This window comes from Cheilinus undulatus, linkage group 16 (assembly GCF_018320785.1).
Source record: "Cheilinus undulatus linkage group 16, ASM1832078v1, whole genome shotgun sequence".
NCBI lineage: Eukaryota > Metazoa > Chordata > Actinopteri > Labriformes > Labridae > Cheilinus > Cheilinus undulatus.
Window position 1 is genome coordinate 28639297 of NC_054880.1, and position 20955 is coordinate 28660251.

The 20955-nt window shown below is 40.5% G+C and overlaps 1 protein-coding gene across 5 annotated transcripts in view; it reads right to left on the minus strand.

Moving 5' to 3' along the window:
* ptprua (protein tyrosine phosphatase receptor type Ua) overlaps positions 1-20955 on the minus strand; it is a 336553-nt gene that overhangs the window by 62237 nt on the left and 253361 nt on the right. For 2 of the 5 annotated variants that reach the window (XM_041808355.1, XM_041808354.1), the window contains exons 14-17: positions 8266-8404; positions 4471-4500; positions 3905-4065; positions 691-878 (exon numbers count right to left, since the gene is read on the minus strand). In XM_041808355.1, the coding sequence (XP_041664289.1) occupies positions 691-878; positions 3905-4065; positions 4471-4500; positions 8266-8404 (518 nt within the window). The remainder of the gene's footprint in view (positions 1-690; positions 879-3904; positions 4066-4470; positions 4501-8265; positions 8405-20955) is intronic. The other 3 variants (XM_041808358.1, XM_041808356.1, XM_041808357.1) reach the window with 2 other exon arrangements.

Consider the following 20955-nt stretch of genomic DNA (forward strand, 5'->3'; position numbering starts at 1 on the left):
AGCATTTTCACCCAAACAAACTGAAACTTTTAGTCTTTGGATCTACTTTCCCGAAATGCAGGAAGGTTTCTTTTATCCATGGTGGTCTGTGTTTCTTTGCTGTTGTTTCAACATTTTTTTTCATCCTACCACAAACAAAACCCAATCAAAGCTTTCTTAGAGATCTCTCTGACTTTATACAGAGTGAGACTGCACAACTGTGCTGGACTGTATTTTGGTTTAGAAAGGGATTGTTGTTTGGTTTATTAGAGGAAATTCAGTTATTATTATTTCAAGGTAAATGTGTGATGTTATATGGGATTTGCTCAAAAGGCTGACACTGTTGTTTTTGGGGTGGACTTTCTCCTCTTTTTCTTTTTGCCTTTCTTTTGTAGCATCCCACACTTCCTTCAAAATAATCTTTGTTTGAACCGACGCATACAGTACAGTACAACCCGCAGGGCTCTGTGTGTGCAGCCCACTCAAGAGTAAACCTTCTTCCTACTAACCTTGCAGGTTGAAACTTTAGTTTTTTTCAGTGAGTATTTGTCCCACTGAAACAGAGAATGGCCCTCCCAAAACTGCTGCCACAAAGTTTGTAGGAATAATGTCATATACCTTAGTATCATTCCTTAAATTGTAAATGACATTTGACATTTCCATCAGGGTTTGCTGCAAAGACATCTTGTTCAGTATAGTGTCATTTCTTACCTCATATTCTTGCTTGAAGCCATATCCCTCTGCTGTCTTCATCTGATTAATATGCTGGAGGAGGTCTGCCACCCTCACAGCTGGGTGGAGCTGACCTGTGTGATAGGGCGAGCTCTTCCTCCGACAGTGACGGTGGGGTGAGCCGCCCAGTAAGCTGCTGGACTCGTTGACGGAGCTGCGCTGATCATCTAGAAACATGAAAAAAGACTGTCAAAGGCATAGTTAGGGGTTTTCATGGATCACAGTGAAGTAGTTGTGGTCTTTCTGACCGTGCATATGTGCATGCATTATACTGTTTCAGCACTTTTATGAGCAATATTAGGAACTTTAATACCTGTGTAGTTGGAGTAAGGTAACCCTTATACTTTAGACTGCTTTGATATGGAAAAATGTGCCTTTTCACAAAAAAATTAACATCAAATAAAAGCTAATGTGTTCCATTTACACATTTAAAAGTAAATTAGAGTAACTGAATTAGCCATGGAGGGCTGGAGCTTGATCCGGGCCAAAAAAAATTAAGCCCAACACTAAATGAGTCTGTGTACATCCTCGTCCGTGCCCATCTCATGCCCTTCCAGTATATTTCCAAGTGTGAACCAAATTTAAACTCTGATTTAAAGTTGGCTGTTGTAATCTAAGTATACAAATGGAGCAGTGAGGATGATGAGCAGAAAAGCACAAATTAATACATGCTAAATGCACAGAGCTTATTGGAAAGCATCATATGGTTAACAGGGACTGCAGTGTTGTTCACACACCTCATTGGAAAACTGAGTTGCATTACAAATGTGTGTGCAATTGCTCACTACCCATCTCACATGTCCCCCCACCGCAGTGTATCACTGTGTGTCTGCTGAGTGGACTGGACTGGGGGTGCCACTTTTAACAGCATTTCTCCCTTATTATGTTAAAGCATACATTAAAAAATAGTGAAACTATTTTTCATAAATAAACTGCTTTGAGTGCAAATTTTAATCTAAATCTATTAATTTGATAAAAGTAAACTTTATCATTATTTTGTCATGGTTTGATTAACTCCTTATTGGGGGTTTTGATGTGTACCAAAATCTGGGTTTCACCACAGGGAGTTGATGTGATGACATGGCAAATTTCAATTTGGACCTGATGCTCTGCTATAATTCAGCTGTAATCACACAAGCTTGACTAAATTGTATGTACTTAGCAACAGTCTCAGTCTGTACATGTCAACATTTGAAATTTTATAAAATTCACAGTGTGGTCTACTGGCAACAGGAAGTAACTGCTTCTGTTTCATTACCTACCATTCCTATGTGGCGATCGAATTCCACTCAAATTCATTCAATAACGTCCAAAGACCTTCACCATGGACCACTATGCTATGCTACATCAAATGCTGTGGCAATGATAACTTTTTTCCTTTTTTTTTTTTTTTTTGCTATTTAATGTTAAAACCTGGCTGTATGAAAAGATGATCAGGAGTCTGACCCTGCAGGCTGGGTCAGGCAGGTTGTGATTTGAGCTGCCAATGCCACCGTCTGTTTGGGGTCATTCCTCCAAAAATGATGAGTGTCAAATGCTCAATTTCTTGTTTTTCTAATGTATTTTTGTGCACCAGATACTCAAAACAACTCTTTATTTTTCTGAAGAAAAACTTATTTCATTTAAATAATAGATGTCTTGTACCACTTAAACAAAATGCCAAGTTGACATTCTAGCACAATAAAGGCGTCATTGTTCAAATGTAGTCCAACTATGCCCCTATAATGACAGACAACCACCTGAACTGTACTCTTGCCTTACACAATAAGCTTCCTATATCTATATTTTCATTGTAGCATTTGTTTTTGCATATCTGCCTTTCATAGACATACTGTAGGTTTAACTCAGAACCATTTTCAGACCTAGAAAACACTTTTTAAAATGTCAAGCTGTTTTCATGACTTCTTCACCAAATCCTGTCTGTATAATTATGAACTCTTTGTCTCTGTCTGCCTCAGTGAATGTCACTGTGATTTGTGGCAAGTTTTTACCTTTTTATTATTGTTAGGAAAATTGTTTGTTGACCTGAATGCATGAAAAACTATTGTTCTTTTTCAGCTTCTTTTTTCAGCATGTATCAGAGAATACAGAAAAAGACACACAGAAGTCTAGACCAAATATGACAGGGAAGGTATTGCAGCTGCATGCTAATTGAAAGCATGCTATAAATACTGACAACATATGATGTTCTGATCATATTAACTGGCAATATAAAATTACATAATAAACTTACAAACACTATAATGCTTGTGATGTTAGCATACTGTAAAGGCCAAAAAGTACAAAGTACACATTATTATTTTGCGTCCTCTCCTCACTCCTATGTACCCTCTGTGTTTGCACACTGCCCTGCAGTCTCATGTCCTTTAAGGACATGAAAGAGGACTTTCTCTATACTAATTAGTAGAAATGCTCATTTAATTTAAGGTTAGGAGCACCTAACATTCATCAGCTTAAGAACAGAGATGAGAGCAATTCAATAATTAAAGAGTGTGTCAAGAATGCCATACAGGTTTCTCTTAGGAATTTTCTTAAGAAAATCTAAGGAAGATATCGGTGAGTGAGGCATAATGATTTTTGGTCACTAGTTTTCTGATTTCTAAATAGAAACTAGTCAAATATCCAGTTTTCTTTGTTGTACATGGGAAGTGAGCCAGAAATAAGAAAATTGCTTGAATTGCTAACTTGAAACAGTTAAGAAGGAGAACAGGGATTGACAAAGGGTCAACTGCAGTTAGAAATGACAAATTCTTCAAATGCTGCCCTTAGAGGATGATTGTCTTCATGAAAACACATGTCCAACTCTTAAGAGGGCCAGAGGCAGTACAAAATTAGGAAGAGGCGGCTGAATCAAAGATTTAAATGCAAGAAAAGCCCTGACAGTGTTGACATACTTCACTGTACATTGTGAACTATGCTCTTTTTTTTAATGTAAACATTGGCTGAAAAAGTCTAGGGGGCAGCTCAAGGAAAAATCAACGTTTCTGCTGAGATGTAACGTCTGACTGGCACTGTAGAATATTCAAATAGACAAGAGAGTTGCAAGGGATTTCTCTGTTGAGAGCACCTTATGGCATGGCAGAACAGATTGGATACATGCTTGCAAGTAAACATGGCTGAAGGTCAGGAAGGAGGAAGCTTCATCTCGCTAGACACTGTCTCTAGAGTACCCATATGTTCCTCGCTGTCTTACTTCGAGCGTTGCAGCCGTGGGCATCCATGAAGGAGTGGGCCATCCTCTCATCTTGCTGGAGAGTGCTCTGCTCCGTCATACTGCAGTCCAAGGAGCTCAGCTTCCGACTCTTCTCCTGCCTGTAGGACATAGCTGCCTTGTTTATGGCCACCTTCTTCCTACTGTAGAGATGCAGAGAGAGGCAGGGGATAGAAAGAGAGAGCGATAATAGAGAACAGGGCAGAATAAGAGAAAAAAACAGGCAAAGAGATAAGGAAGAAAGGAAAGGAGGAGTGGGGGAAGATGAGAAATTGGACTGTGGGGGGGTAGGTGCTACAAGATTGAAACTGGACAGGGGAAAAAGTGTGATTTTGTGATAGCAAAAGAGTGCCAGGGATGTATTGGGGTGGTGGTGGTGGTGGTGAAAGGAAGAGGACAAAGAGGACAAAGGAGAGGGGTCTACACTGTAGGATGTGGCGGAGAAAGCAATGCTGATTCCACTCTAAGATCCGGGACTACGAAGGGCAAGCAAGGGGAAGATGGCGTCAGGGATTTCAGGGTGAAAGATGGAGAGAGGAGTAACTTACGGGTAGTAAGGGTAAGAATAGAAGTCCCTTCTGATTAGCATGAAGGAGGAGGAAAGGAGAGAGACAGAGAGTGAGGAGAAAAAAAAGAGAGGTGACTATGGTTCATCAGAGAGATAAATGAAGATGCTCAGTGTGTGGGAATGTTTCTTGCAAGCAATTATGAAAGTGGTCCAAAGCATAAAAAAATCAGGAAATAAAGTCAGTGTCTTATGACGTACACCGAGCTGATACAGAATAATCTGCACTAGGTTTTGACTTAATTTTTTACCATGACCATTCATTTGAAAAAACATTACTGAAACCTTTAACTTCTTTCACATTCAGTTTCCACTAATGTCATTCTCAGAGTAGGGGCTGTGGCCCCCTGTACTTTGGAGAGCTTGTTGAATAACCAGCTAAAATGCCAAGTGTGTGCTTTTATTGTGAAATGCTGCCTCATCCAAATAGAGTCTCTGCTAGAGCAGTGGTTCTCAACTGGTCAAGCTTCATTACCCACCATCACCTCCTCAAACGGATAATTTGTTATTTTATTTTGGTATTTACACTGAGGTGTGGTAGAACATGTTCCTAAGGCTCCTGGGGGAGGGGGGGTGAAACTCAAAATGTTTTGACATAGCATACATTGGAGCAAAAACACTGCTTTTTGACCCATTTTTTGCAACAGTACCCATCTGTAGGACTCTGTAGGCACATATTAGACTTGTGATAGAAGAAAAGATGTAATGGAACAAAGATAGGACATTTCCTTCAAAATAAAGCCCATCATAGACTTTTGCTACGGATTTTTTTTCCAGGCACACATATTCAACCCACTGGGAATGGCTTCTATATCCTGTTTTGTGTCCCGTCCCACCAGTTGAGAATGAAGGGTCTAATGGATGCATACAATGCCTTTAAAATTATTCAATCTCTTGGATGTTTCACCTTTCATGACCATATAATTTGGCTGTTTTGACACAAAAAAAACCTCCCTAATGTCAAAGTGAAAACAGTTTCTACAGAGTAATGTGAATCAAATAAAAATAATTAATGCCAAATAATACAATACAATACAATACAATAACTTTACTAATCCCCAAAGGGAAACTCATTTGTCAAGAGTCTCACATGTTTATGGTAGAATTATAAAGTCTTATTGCTGATGGTATGAAAGATCTTCTATATCTTTCCGTCCTGCAATGAAGAGAGAGGAGTCGTCCACCACTGTTGTTTTTTTCGGTCATTTAGGGTGATATGAAGTGGATGATCCATGTTCCCTAGAATGGCCTCCACCTTCTTCATTGTGCATCTCTCTACCACATTCTCCAATGAGTTTAACTTGATTCTGACCACAGAGCCAGCTTTTTTCCCCAGTTTTTTCAAACACTTTGCATCCTTGTGTTTTACACTGCCTCCCCAGCAGACTGTAGCATAAAACAGAACACTTGCCACCACAGACTGATAAAACATCTGCAGCATCTTAGTGCAGATGTCTAGTGATCAGACTCTTCTCAGGCAAAAGAGGTTGCTCTGCCCCTTTTTGTAGATGAAGTCTACGTTTTTAGACCAGTCCAACTTATTATCTAGGTGTACACCTAAATATTGTTATGATGTCACCACCTCGATGTCCACGCCACAAGTGTTCGCTGTACAAATAAGTGGCTGCATAAATATTCACCCCTTCAAATCACATTTAGAAGATGTACCTCTGGCAGCAAACACAGCTCTGAGTCTGTGTGGATAGTTCTCAGTCAACTTTATTGGATTGAGGTCTGGGCTTTGAATCGCCTACTGCAGAACATTCACCTTGTTTTCTTGAAACCATTTCTGTGCAGCTTTTTCTGTATGCTTCGGATCATTGTTTTGCTGAGAAAAAAAATAAAATCTTCACCCAAGCTGTAGTTCTCTTGCAGACTAAATAAGACTGTCCTCCAGCATTTTCATGTAAAAAAAGCACCATTTTGGTCTCATCAGACCAAAGAAGCCTATTCCACTTGACCATGGAGTCTCCAACATGCCTTTTGGCGAACTCTGGTCAAGATTTAATATGAGCTGTCTTCAACAGTGGTTTTCCCTTTGCTACTTTCCAACAGATCTTTGACTGGTGAAGTACCCATGCAACAGTTGTGTGCAGAGTCTCTCCCATCTCAGCTGCTGAAGCTCGTAACTCCTTCAGAGTAGTCATAGTAGTCTTGTTGGCCTCTCTCACTAGTCTTCTTCTTGCATGGTCACTCAGTTTGTGCGGACAGCCTGATCTAGGCAGATTTACATATGCCATATTCCTTACATTTCTTAACTTCGGGGGCTGTCCAGTGCTTTGGAAAATTTTCGTATCCATCCCCTGACTTAAACTTTTCAGTAACCTTTTCTCTGAGTTGCTAGGAGTGTTCTTTTATCTTCATGGTTTGTAGAAATCTGTTATCACTTTCCTATCAAGAGATTATTATTATTATTACTATTATTTTTTTAAAGCTCAATGATATTGACCATGGGTCACGAAGTGGGTTGTGAGGCTGTTCCAAGTTAGTTGTGAATGTATGCCTGGAAGAAAATATTTTGCAAAAGTCTAAGATATATTTGTATCGATTTTTTAGGACACATCTACATTACTTTGTTGTCTGATTTTTTTCTCAAACCACCTAATTTTACTTTAAAAAGTGGTTATAACTGACAAATTAAAGAAATTTGGGATGCAATTTGCTTTTAAGAAGGTGGTTGGTGGGTTCTGACACTAGACCAGTTGAGAAAACACACTAACAGCCCAACCAAAGACAGAAAATCTGAATTTGAGCAGGTTAATGTTGACATCAACATCAGTTATCTATGAATGGGATTAACTGATACTGAAGATAATGTTTTTTTCAATAAATTTTAAATAGTCAACCGAGTTAAATCATAAATTTACGGTGACTGAACATACAGTAAAAAAAAAAAAAAGCAATTTTGCATGTTAACTAGTCAACACTCCTTTTTATGTGAATTTATCTGTATTTAATGTTTAGCTTCTACTTTGAAGATGAGATTTCTTAACTCCTCCTTTTTAAGAACATATTTAAATCAAAGTTCTTCTCATACATGCAGAGTGAATATATGCAAGAACGTCTGCTCCTTTTCTCTCCTGTGGATGTCTGGCTCCTTTTGTGCCTGTGAGATTGCACCGCTGAATCTTATCAGTCACCGCCTCTTTCCAGACATCCATTCATTTTCCCTCTATTCTCCAAGAGAAAATTCCTCGGGTGGAGAAGTTCCTCTTACAAAAAAAAAAAAAAAAAAAAAAATAGGCACAAACAACCTTCCTAACCAATTACTTGCCCATCCACTGGCACCTCGCAGCTGCTCGCCTCATGTAATTGAGTGGGCAATGGAATAACATGCCCCTTGATGAAATATTTCACACTCAGATGAGTGTTCCACCATCGCCCAGCGAGCGAAGGAAGAATACACTCCAGGTGCGGTGGACGACAGAGGTAATTTGCAGGTGGAATGCAGCCAGCGATTTCCAGTGTGAACTGGCTGCATTTGAATGTGCTCAGCCAGTACGCAGACCTTGAAATTAAAAGATGAGATGAAACACAAAAGCTGGGCTGCAAAAGCAGGGGGAGTTTAGGATTAATGCGCTCCTATTCCGCTAACTCTGCTAGTAATTCACTTGTGTTGCCAAAAGCTTTCCTCAACAGACCCTGGCTGCCAAGTGGGATAGAGATAAATTTACTCCTTTGAATGGGTGATGTAGGAACAATATGACTGTAAATGTTTGAATCTGCAAAGGTCTCATCTCATATCAGCAGACACAAAAACAATGTCACAGCCACTCACCCCTTCTTCACGATGATGACGATGGCTCCCAGCAGCAGAATGAGCACCACCAGACCACCAGCACAGGCCCCGAGGATCAGACCCATGTCCTCGGCATGCTGAGAAACCTCCAGAGCTCGCTTGGAGTCCTTGCAGGCAGCTGCAGAAAATGAAAAAGAGAAGAAGAAGACATTCACTGTCTGTGGATGCCAGATCTAAAAGCAAAAAGGAGATGCAGCGTGTCTGATGTCAATAATTCATTGCCACATTCATTCTCGCTTAATTACCACAAACAAACAAAACTATCGCCAAGAAGATTGGCAGCCTCTGCTGCATCATTATTTAAGTCTGCTGCTTGGAGAATGCGGCTGGATTTCTTAACTGATTTATGACACAAAAACATGAAAAACCCGCTCTTCTTTTCCCACAGAATGAGCCTAAACTGTGAGATCTTCAAAATGATCAAAGAGACACATATTTCAACATATGTAAATTATGTGCTTTCATTTGTTTGGGTTTTTGCATTTATGTAAATACAGTTTTAAAATGCAAAGTGGTGTTTACAGCAGGATTTAAGATAGCAGGTATTTATGACTAGTTGTCCATAAGATATAGGTATTGACCAAGAAAATGCCAATAGATTTTTTGCACATGATATCACATCACAACTCCAGATGAAGGGATTCCTGCACAGGAAAGTACTATCAAGCAACTAGGAATGCAGGATATTATCAGCACGATAATATTGGCAGATATTAGCTTCAAAACTTAAATATCAAATCGGCATATATGAAAACAGGGGCGTAGCCTTCATTTCAGGGGTGAGGGGGACAGATTGCTCAGGAGGAAGACGATTTTTATTAAATGATTTATTGAAAGATCCTCTTCCATTCAATCGCATCAAACAACCAAAAACACCTGATGATTACAGAAAAGCATGAAAGTGAGAATTTTATGAAATGTGCAGAATAAATGAAGAAAAAATGCCAAATAATTTGACCTAAACCTCTTCACAACTCTCAAAACCTTTGAAATTTCATAATCCTATGGCCTCTCCAGACCCATTTAAATTTGCTGCAGCATGGCCAATTTTCATTTGCTCAAATGGCCGAGTCTGCTCTGAATGGTCAGCTTCCACGCACCCTAACAGGCACCACCCGCACCGGTGCAGAGCTGTGTTTGTGATTGTTGTAACCATGGAAGTTAGCCGCCACAGCCACAACAAGAGTCTGCTGTCACTTGTGGAGAAGCAAGAAAGAAAAACACACAGCCTTAAATACGACGACAGCTAATTTGATGACAAGGGAATACAGTGCCGAGGTGGATTTGTAGCCGGTTTTGGCTCTGGACAACTTAGAGCTGAGTCAGGGAAGAGGACTGCCCACAGAGCTAACTAACGTTAGCCGCCGTCGCTAGCATTAGTTAGCGGCAGCGGCTACATTTAGCCGAAGTTAGCTGTTACTTTAGCAACAAAGCTGTCGAAGTCAGTCCACCAGGAATCACAACAGTACTGTAAATTGTCTCCGCCATTGTTATTGAAAAGGTGCTGTTTGTTAGCCTGTCTGTCTGCTTGCCGCTTGGCAACGAATTGGGCTCTCTGCTTAGTGCAGCTGAAGCCGACGCTGCAGTGGAAAACCGGATCATATGTTTCTCCACAAAACACACGACCCAATTTCACACAATTCACCAAATAAAGTCACATAGTTATGGTGTGTTTTAACAAGTTATAAAGCCGTGCATGCACAATAGTAATCTGTGTGGTCCAGTAAGGAGCAACACTCGCTCTGGTTGAGTTGTTTTTATACATCGATGGTAGTGTCGGGAAATGAAGAAAGTGTTCGTTGGAAAAATATTTAGTACCGTCCCACTGTCCATGCTCACTGCTCACAGAAAGACATGCAGCACTGTAGCCTACATGCCACGGTGCGTTCATGGCAACTCAGAAATATGAGTGCCAACTAGTTAAAATGAATTTAACATTATCCAACTCGGAATTACATGCCAGTAAGTGCGGGGACAGAAGGGGCAGGTATAGGAAGTGCGGGGGACGTGTCCACCGCGTACCCTGCGTCCGCTACGCCCATGTATGAAAACATATCAAAATACAGAATAATCAGTTATATCAGAAGTATGAATTATATATAGGCCTCAAACATCTGAAAATACAACTTTACCAACAGGTCAAGATTGTTCCAAGGGTGCCACACATTCAAAGAGGCAAACTGTGAGCCCTGAACATTTTGAATGAAGCCCCAAATGTAATTCAGTCAGGATCCGTTTCTCAAGAAACATGATCCACGGCAAAACATGGTTGCTCTGGGATCCCCCTGCCCTTCCATGCACCTAAGCATTAAGCAGTAACAACACTTGTTCCTGCTTTTTCCATGCCGTTAAGGCAGGAGGAAAAGCAACAAAAACCCTGAGCAGAGCAGGCATCAATGACAACAGAATGACACTGATTAAGTCAGATATAGCATAGAGGAGGAGCTTGGGTGGAGGAGGGTTGCAAGAGGAGCTTGACATGAAAGCGACAGACCATAGCCTGGCAAGAGCAGTTTAAATAAGGCAGTATGAGAGCAGTTAGCCAAAAGCATGCTTGGAGCAAATCAGCTAGCAGTCAGCTGACGAGGGCTTGCACGACATCAGCTGATCTCAATTATGGCAATGCTTGACTCTGTAGTCTGCCTGAACTAATGTTATACATTCACTAACAACTACCATACTGTCTATTTCCACGCTCCTAACTCAGTTCCTCTTTACTCAGTCTCTCTTTTCAAAGAAGATGCTTGGTACTCTTCATAATAACAAAAGGTGTGTATTTATCAGTATTGGTATCAGTATTGCTTAAAATAAGTTTGGAAATATCCACATAACACATGTCATCAAAAATCCATTATCCCTTCATTCAGCAGTTCAAATTGCCAAAACAATAAAATAAAAGCTACTTTTGAGTCCCCAAAGTAGTGACAGATCAACAAATAGCTCTAAAAGCTGAAAGAGAAAAATTGGCAGCTATGATTAAAAGCCTTTGTCCTAAATCTGGAGAGGCAGTCAGAAAACACTCAAATATAGTCAGTGTCCACTAAGCAATCTGGTTTGGTTCAGTACAGTTTGTCATGGATTGCCCAGTAACCCTGATCTTGTTTGTGCTTCCACAGTCGATGTCTTTCCAGTCTCGCTTGCTGTGATGAGATTGACTCAGACATGGTCTTTTGGCCCCCAAAAAGGAATCTGGCATTCAAATTGCAGTCAGCTGATCTCAGAGAGGCTTGTTCATGAATGACATAATTTTTCAGTCACTTGCACTTTGAGTTTTCTTTGCTAAATTGTCCATGAACTTTTCCTTCAATCAATGGAGATGCCCTCCACTGATCTCAGCTCTATGGCAGAGTGGCTAGATAGAAGCCTCTCTTGAGTGGTATGAAATGACCAGCTCAGCATGATCTACCAACCCCCCCCCCCCAAAAAAAAAATCACAAAATTGCAAGGGGGCTTGATAACAACAACTTTCTAACACCAGAAGCAAAACAAAATGTGAGGTCTTCGCTGAAAGAAAGTGAATGGAGTGTCAACTTTCTGCTGTATGTGACTTCAAGAATCTTAACATGTAAAAAGCAAATGAAGTGATCAGAGCACAATCCTTTTAAGGAGTTTTAGACATATGAGCTGTCCCTCCAAATTCTTGTTCCTTAATAGACACACAATAGTTCATAGTTCCTGTAGGCATGTTTAAACTGCTGCTTGCAGATCTCTCTCTCTTTCTCCCTCTACCCCTTTTGTTGACTGTCCCTTGATTTCACTATGAAAACACATGCCCATACATTTAGCCAGTGCTCTCCATGGGACTGAAACAACATCACAAAATCCATTAAACACACTGCACACTACACATACAGTAAGAGCCCCATCACAATATGTTTCAGTAAATGTAGGCTGGGTCAATGAGGCCGCACATTTTCTCATGCTGAGATACGTTTCCTATGTAAATTCCACCACCGTCCAGCATAGGCCCATGATTTGGAGTAAATGTCGGCCTCTAGTGACAAGATCTATTCCGTCAGCAGGGATGAGATCATATGAAACAATGATGCAATTTTTTAAGGTCAGGGATTCAACCTTGTTGTTCTCTCCAAATGGAAAGCGTATGAATACAGCGTTTGCTTAAAGTACAGCAAAGTCTTGGGAGTGTGTGTCAAAGTCTGTGCGGACTATCAGTCTCTAAATCGCTCACTCTGGAGCGTGCTCTATGGCGCTGAGCGCTCCACATTTCTTGTCGTATTTTGCTCCCCCAATGTTACGTATTAATTTAAGATAGGCTGAGATGTTTGCTCACAAAATCAGTTAGTTTACTGGCGTGCCTTGCATTTTGTGTTTGACAGACTGGCCGCTCTTCACGTCAATCACGTCACCACTGGGACGACTGATAGATACCGGTCATACAACTTTATTCAAATCACACATGATTGACAAGCATAGCTTCTGCAATTGCCTGGTCGATCGCGATCAACGTATTGGGCACCCCTGCCTTAGATTGTGAGAAAAAAAGATTCTCTGGTGGGATTAAATCAAGATTGAACTGTTTGGTCTAAATACTAAATGTTATGTCTGGAGGAAACCAGGCACCACTCATCACCTGTCCAATACGGCCCCAACAGTGAAGCATGGTGGTGGCAGCATCATGCTGTGGGGGTGTGCAAAAGTATGACCCTGACAACACAACCAAGACAACACAGGAGTGGCTTAGGGACAACTCTGTGAATGTCCTAGAGTGGCCCAGGTAGAGCCGTGACCCGAATCATGGAAAACCACTGAAAGACCTGAAAATGGCTGTCCAACAATGGTCCACATCCAACCAGATAGAGCTTGAGAGGACTTGCAAAGAAGAATGACAAAAAAAAATCCTCCAATCCAGGTTTGGTCTGAATGCACTGTACTCTTTGGGTGGGATTAAATAGGTTTGCCCTTATTCCCTTTTGTTTTCAAATGTGTCAAAAAAATAATTGTTTACATTTTATTCTATTTTTGCCTACCATTGCATGATTATTAAAGGAATGTTCTTTAAACTTTTCACAAATGTCCCTGGTGACTTAAGGGTAAAGTAATCTTTTGAAAAGATATCTTGGTAGTAATAGGTCAAAGGTCAAGGACATAGGGATCAACTTCATCTTGCTTTTTAACATGATATCTCAAGAATGCTTTTTGCGATTTTCTTCAAACTTTGCACAAATGCTAACCTTGACTCAAGGATGAGCTGATTGCATTTGGGGGTCAAAATCATGGTCAGCCCTTACTGATAATGTTTCTACAAATCTCACTACAATAGAAAACAGTGAGTGGATACTTCAAAGAGGATTACAACTGCTGTGATGATCTTGTATGTAAGAAAAAAATCTCACTACATAGAGGACCACCTTTGAAATATCATTTCATTCACCACAGAAGTATTTTAGTAGAATATATCACTAAAATACTTCAAAGGCTGTGACTCACTTTAAAGTCTGATCATTCATTTTATATGCAATAAGTTATGAATCAAAAGGGGTCGACGCTGTTGCAGATCTTGATGGCTTCCAACAATATTCCTGGCATGATATTTGTTGTGCACTGATGGTGGTGCTAAATCCAGCAGGCTGATACAAACAAGCTGGGCATGGAGTCAGCCATGTTAGAGGTCACCACAGAGCGAGTTGGAGCTTTCTCAGAGTAGCTTTTACCAGTTAAATAGTTTGAAAGGGAGTGCTACGCTATGCAAAAGCTACACCAAAATCAATGTTAGTTGCCTCAATGGAATAAAAGGTTTGAACACTGTTTCAGAGCACTGATATCAACAACATAAGAGAGTGCAAAGCAAAGCTAACCGTGTTTGGCTTTTGTGAGAGACAACGCTCTGGTTATCTTACACAACTGATGCCTGCTCTCATTCAGGCAGTCCTTTCCCTCCTACCCATTTGTCACAGTCTCAGCGCATTTCTGTCTGCATTTTCATCCTAGCAAGCCCAGAGCATGAAATCTCCCTCTCTGTGAATCATCTTGGACCCCTGCTGTGTTCTATCCAAAGGTGAAAAATCGCTAACAAGGATGAATGAATTGAAGGAGTATTTTTACACTGGTTGCAGCATGCTCGGCATTAACATGCTTTTTCATTGATTAGAAAACAAATAAGACCAGGAGATTAAAATAAATGCAAAGACACTGGATGACTGACTGGATGACTTTGAAAGCAATTGGATGACATGTCTGTATCCAAACAAAGCACCTCTTCTTAAAGTTAGGAGTGGGTTATTACTGTGTACTGTATGTGACTGGAAAGACAAAAAGATGTAAAAATAAATAAATAAATAAATAAAAAATCCAAACACAGAAGCAGAATGCTAAGTTTGGCTTGATTAGAACTGGGTTGGTGGTGAGTATGGCTGCTGGCTGTCATTTCAGTCTGACAGACTTGCCATAATCACAGAAATCATGCCCAGTGAGTCACTCCACTCCTAGGGTCTGATTTAGAAACTGGCTATCACGGTCACTTTCACTGCACCCAAAAAATACAGCAGTGACCATACAGGGGAGTCCACAGGGACGTATGTGTCATCCTAATTTGGCACTTCCTTCTGTTGGTTGGAAATTTGTCAGGCACAAAACAAATACATCCAGGCTGCTCTCTAATTAAGCCCTTAAAAAAGGCCAGAACTCTTCTGCATATTTAAAACAAGCACTGGCACTGCTATAGACCCCCAAACTTTTTAGACTTCAAAAAAAAAAACTGTTGAACCTTTTGGATGAAACCCTTATGGGTTTACTCCCAGTCAGTGGTGGACTCAGGAAGTTTGAGGGGCAGCGGTGGAAATGATAAAAGGGTACCTGTATATTGTTGTACGTGGTGGGAAACCTGTACACAAATAGTCGTCATACATATATAGTGAAATAGGTAGAAACCTTTGTTAAAATTTAATATTTTTTTAGGATTATGCCTACAACACCTCTGCACGAGGAATTCTTAACAAATAATTTCAAATTCAAATTATTTCACAAAAAAAAAAAAAAAAAAAAAAAAAAAAAAACCATTAAGGATAACAGCTTCAGCTTCAATTTGGATGTGACTGGCCATGTGGAATATACAATTACCTACATAGCATCTCTAGTTATGCAATTAACATTACTACATAAGCAAATGAAAGTGAGTTAACTTTAGCAACATGAGCTTTAGCAAATGTAGCTACATAGATAACATACCTACTTAGTTTACATAGCTGCTTTGTCAGCTTAGCCTTTGCTGTGTTGGCTACGTAGCAGCATTAGCTGCATAGCTCCGGTATCTACAGTATATTTAAGTTAGCTTTAGCAACGTGAACCTTAGCAACATGAGCTTTACTAAACATAGCTATAGCTAACATAGTTACATAGATAGCTTACATGACTACTTTGTGAGCTAAGCCTTAGCCATGTTATCTACATAGTTGCTATATCTATATTTAAGTTAGCTTTAGCAATGACATGAGCTTTGACAAATGTAGCACAAGCTAACTTAGCTACGTATATTATGTTGATATATAGCTTTGTGAGCTTACCTTTAGCTACTTCAGCTATACAGCTCTGTTATTTGTGTAGCTCACTAATCTAACGGAGCTTGGTTTGCTGTGTTACAATGTTTTCAGGGAGAACAAACTTTTTCCCTGTAAGCTGACTGTTTGCTTAATTTTTTAAAACATTTTGTAATACAAGCATGTATTTCTGTTCTGATATAAATGGTGTTTCAGATGTGTCTGTGAGAGTGGTCATCAGAGATACACTGTCTTGGAACCTACAAGCATGGTTTAGCTGTACTGCAAGCCTTAGAACAATTGCAGCTGGTGAAGATATCAGAATATCAGACTGGACAAAATGTCTTTATTATTGATGGAAAATCTAGTTTTGTTCTTCTCCTGACTGTTGAACTCACTGAGTGGCTCCACTGGTTGCGAAGGTGTGTATTGGTATGCCAACATCTGCTTGTCTGGAATTTGTGTGCTATGTTTTGTTGTTCTGATTGGCCTGTAATAAATGTGACAGAGGGAACATTAATCCAACCACTCTCTATGTTTTTACTGGTCCATGGGGTGTTCCCAGAATGTTGCCCTTGGAGATGAAACAGTCTTTCTGGTGTGTCAGTGCCTTGCCAAGTACAACCCCAATTCCACAAAATGTTAGGACGCTGTGTGAAATGTAAATAAAAACAGAGTGCAATCAAATGAATCTAAGAGCAATGTTATTTTAATGCTACATTTATTTATACTAATTCCCTCTATTCCATTACAATCCACGCTGCTAATGCTACATTACTAAAGCTATTTTAATTAAGGCTTTGCAGTTTCCTACAAAAAGGGAGATAGATGTATGGTCACAACCGCCATAAATTTGTCTTTTAGTTGTTGTTTTGTTGTTTCAAGTGTCGTTCTCCTCCTCTTGCTTTTCTCCCACACCAACCCTTACTTCTAGCCCTCTCCAACCCCAGTGCAGCTTCGGCAGTGAGCTGTCAACACGTTTGCTGCTTAGAATAGTCAAACAACACTCTGACTGACCTGGATGTGTGCAAAAAGTCAGAAAAATGCCCTAGAGAAGTTTAAGAGCCACTGTGCAATGAGACAGCAATTAACCACCTAGAGGTTTATACTGTATTTTTAAGTTAGTGGCCTGTCCATTCATTTATAATGTAATTTACAATGCATCATCATATGTTTTATCCATTCATTTTTATTTATGGCCGTTTTGAAACTGATACACATTTAGAAGGAAATGAATTTCCCTTGAATGTGAATCCATTTCAGATGAAAAAACTGTCCTGTGTGTAAAGGCCTTTCTGAAGGCTTTGCAAAAAATTGAAATGACCATCACTATTTAGGCTAATCTAGAAACCCATTAAAGGTTTCAAGAGCACTCCTCCTCAAAGTTGTGTCACACTCAGCAATCTGTTGCTTCCATCTGAACCTCTCTTTCTAAATATCACTATTTAAATTAACTAAATAATTCAATTTATTCAAAGTAACTGGATTCAAATGAAGACCCTGGCCTTGCTACAGTACAGCAAATAAACAAATCATTTCAGTATTTATGGTAAAAATCTTTCTCATTCAGCTGTCACACATTTTAGATGTTCAGATAAAAACTTAATGTGAATTTAATGGCTTCCTGTCAACTGAGCTGTCATGAATAAAAACCCTGCTGAATCTTTCAATTCAATTTGATTTGTTATGTACATGTCCTCAATGTTCTTCGGTGTCAGTCAGCTAATGTTGGCATCTGAGGACACGAAGACGAAAAAAAGTGCCTGAATGGTAGAAAATAATACAAACACTCGCCCACCTTTGTGCTGGATTCACAGCTGGCAGCATCTGTGTGTGGGAAGCCTGTGAGAGGAAATGAGAAGCAGCCAGGAACGGACCTGTGTGGCCCTCTGAGGGGACGGGAGCAGCATTAACATGTCCTCAGGCAAGGTAAGAAGAGGCAAGTTTATTTTTAGAGCAATGGTACAGGGTAGTAACTGCACCATAAACTGAAGTGAATAGTTTAATTACAAAGGAAAAACTAATTTTGAACAACAGGGCAGATACCGAAGTTTAAAATAACATTTCAGCTGATTGTTAATGATGCCATGTTTTTAAGGTACTCCTTTGGTTTCAGATTTCCACAGTGCCTATACTTTCTTACATATAACTGGAAAAACAGATCAAAGTTTGTCAAAGAGGTCACTTCTTCTACCAAGTAAGATGATCTTCTCTGAATCAGCAGTTATGTACAGTAAATCAGATTTGAGCATTAACCCTTTATGGAGCAAGGAACCATATATGGTCACTTCGGTCTACTTCCTTTGTGGCCTCCCCTCCAGCTTTAGGTATGACAGTAGCACCAGTACGATTTTTCTCGGCCAACATCACACCATCCAACTAATCAGCAGAGGCCCAGACCATCTCAAACTTCCTGTTACCCCCAGAACTCCCAAAATGCAGGTTTACATCTCTTTTAGACCTTAACAAAAGGCCCTGTAGCGCCAACATTATGTAATAATGCCCCATTATGTAATAACCCCAACCATAGGACTTAGTGTGGGCTCCAAGGTATGCCCTACCCAACTACCTTGCCCTAACTCTAACCACGTAGTGACTTATGCCTAAACCTAACCCCCCTTCAGGGCTCTAAACACCTAACCTTAACCCTAGGACTTAAGGTGGGCTCCAGGGTATACCCTACTACCTTGCCCTAACCCTAACCGCTTAGTGGCTTACAAAATGAGGCGTTATTACATAATGACTTGAAAATTTGTTACATTATTACATAATGGGGCATTATTACATAATGTGGTGCTACAGGCCCTTACATCACAACTTACCATGGTAAGTTAGCCTGTCAAAAGGGAAGAAATCGTATGACACCTCCATGCATCCCTTATGATGACATTTTTTCAGTAGCTCTGGTTCGAGGAAGCATGGTTGTTTTCTGAATCCAATTGTACAGTAGCATTCAAACAAGAAACATTTTTCTCAAGGTCAGCATAGCTTTCTGTCGCAGATTGACAACAAACTTCCAAGGAAAAGTAAGGGACAGGGTTGAAACATGGACATGTACTTGGAACTGACCATGTACATTTATATGATGTGACAACACTTCTAATCCAGATGTGCGCCAGAGGTGGGACCGCTTCAAACGTGAACCAAGAAGTGAATTTCTCCCTCATTGTGAGGAATTTATGAATGAAACCTTTTTTCCGTTTCGTAAACACAACTTACCAGTTTCTTTTTTAACTGAGCAGGGTCCTCAATTAGATATAAGAAGTAAACAGCAGAGATTTTTTTTTTCTCTAACACAGCGTACAAGGAATTTAAAACAAGTTTTGCAAAAGTGGGGTCCCTGCCAGAGCCTCATACCATATGGGGGAATCTGAGATTAACCCTGCAAAGTCAGGGGATTGTCCAGATTCCATGTCTGTGATCAGGCAGATTCACCTTGTGAAGCTCCAATCTGAAAAGACTGTGTCAAGTCTGAGAACAGATCGGACCAATCAGTGTCATTTGAGAAGAGCAAGGTTGTAGCTACGGTTGGGGTTTAGTTGTACTGCAAGCCGGTAACAGTGGCAGACGCCGGTGTGGCCATCAGCTCTGATGAAGTTACAGATGCATTTTTACTAGCACTAGAAGACATTTCTTTACAACAAGGACAGCAAAGAGCCACATTGGGCCAGTGGAAAAGCCACTTTACAGTGGAAAAGATGTTTTTGCTCTCCTCCCTACTTGCTTTGGCATAGGTTTGTAATAGTTACAGGCTGGGTTGGGTTGTTAGCTGGAATATTATGGCTGCTGATGGAGAGATTCACCCTGATCCAAATACAGTGGCAGTCTTTTCAGAATTGCACATTTCTTTCTCCTGAACCACTTAAGCATGAGCTTATTACACCACCTGGCTCCAGTAATAGCTCGCAACCACTGCAGTTATTGTAGCTAGTCCGCTCTGGAGCCTTGCATGCCCACTATATCAGATGCTTAGTTGCTCTAACTGGCCTGTAATGAGTGAAACCGACCAAATTTCCATTCCAATCACCCTTTGAGAATTTTTCTGAGAGGTTCTGCCCTTCCTAAGCATTTTCAATGAGTTGTTGTCCAGATGTTGTCCAATGGATGTGTGAAACAATCCAACCGGCATTCAGGTCATGGGACGGCGAAGTTCGAGAACTCCCGGTTTAGATTACTACATTTAATCCTTGGAATGCCTTCTCAAAGATTAAGAGGAGTCTGATTCAGTCTAGATTGTCTGGCACCAACATCAGTTGCATGTTCAAAGTCATCATTCTTCCCTGTTCTAACCGGTGACTGTTAATATGAGTTCATTTGAACAATCATAGAAGAGAACTGATCTTATGGAACGCAGCACAGATGTATATATATGCACAACTACAGTTATATAGTCTCCTATAATCCACCTCCTCCACTTATGTGACACCAAGGCCAACGATAGTAAAGCACAAGTCATTGATGCCATCACTCTACAGATAAGAAAGAGTTCAGGGAGAGGAATCCAATTTAACTGCCACCTTTCTCAAGAGCACTACAAACTTCAGACATAATTCAGCAGGGAGGAAGGAGGGGAATAACTCCATTTCACCCTCTGTCTCTCTCCCTCTCTCCCCCATTGTTTGAACTGAGAGGCTTCTATCAGTGTCTGTCTCTCAAGCAAACACTCCTGGTCGCTTCCTCTCTCAGGGAGGAGAAAAAAAAAGCAGAGTCTGGATTTCAAAGCCATCAGAGCCCAGGAGGGGTTTGCCAAAATGTCAGTGTCAGTGATTCGAGAGGAGCAGAGTGAGATGCGTGTTTGCTTTCACCTCTCCTCCGGTCTGTCTCTGTTGAGGGGGAGATTGGCACGGGGGGCTTCCTTTCTGCAGCACCCAAAACAACACTAAGTCCGTGTCAAATCCCATAAGCAGTGAACCTGATCCAGGATAACAGTGAAGACTCTGACATGCACCCTGCACCAAATCACTGGAATCCAACACTGGTTGTGATCACCTACAGAATCACAATTTCCTTTTTTCAGTGAAATGTCGGCCAGGGAAAGATAACCGGTGGCCTCTGTTTCACCCCGGCACGGCTGGATCATTTTTAGATTTCCAGCTTGCTATAACCTGTTTCTTATTTTTACATCCTCATTATGATTCACAATGCTTACATTTTATTCAGCAGCTTAATTGCTGAG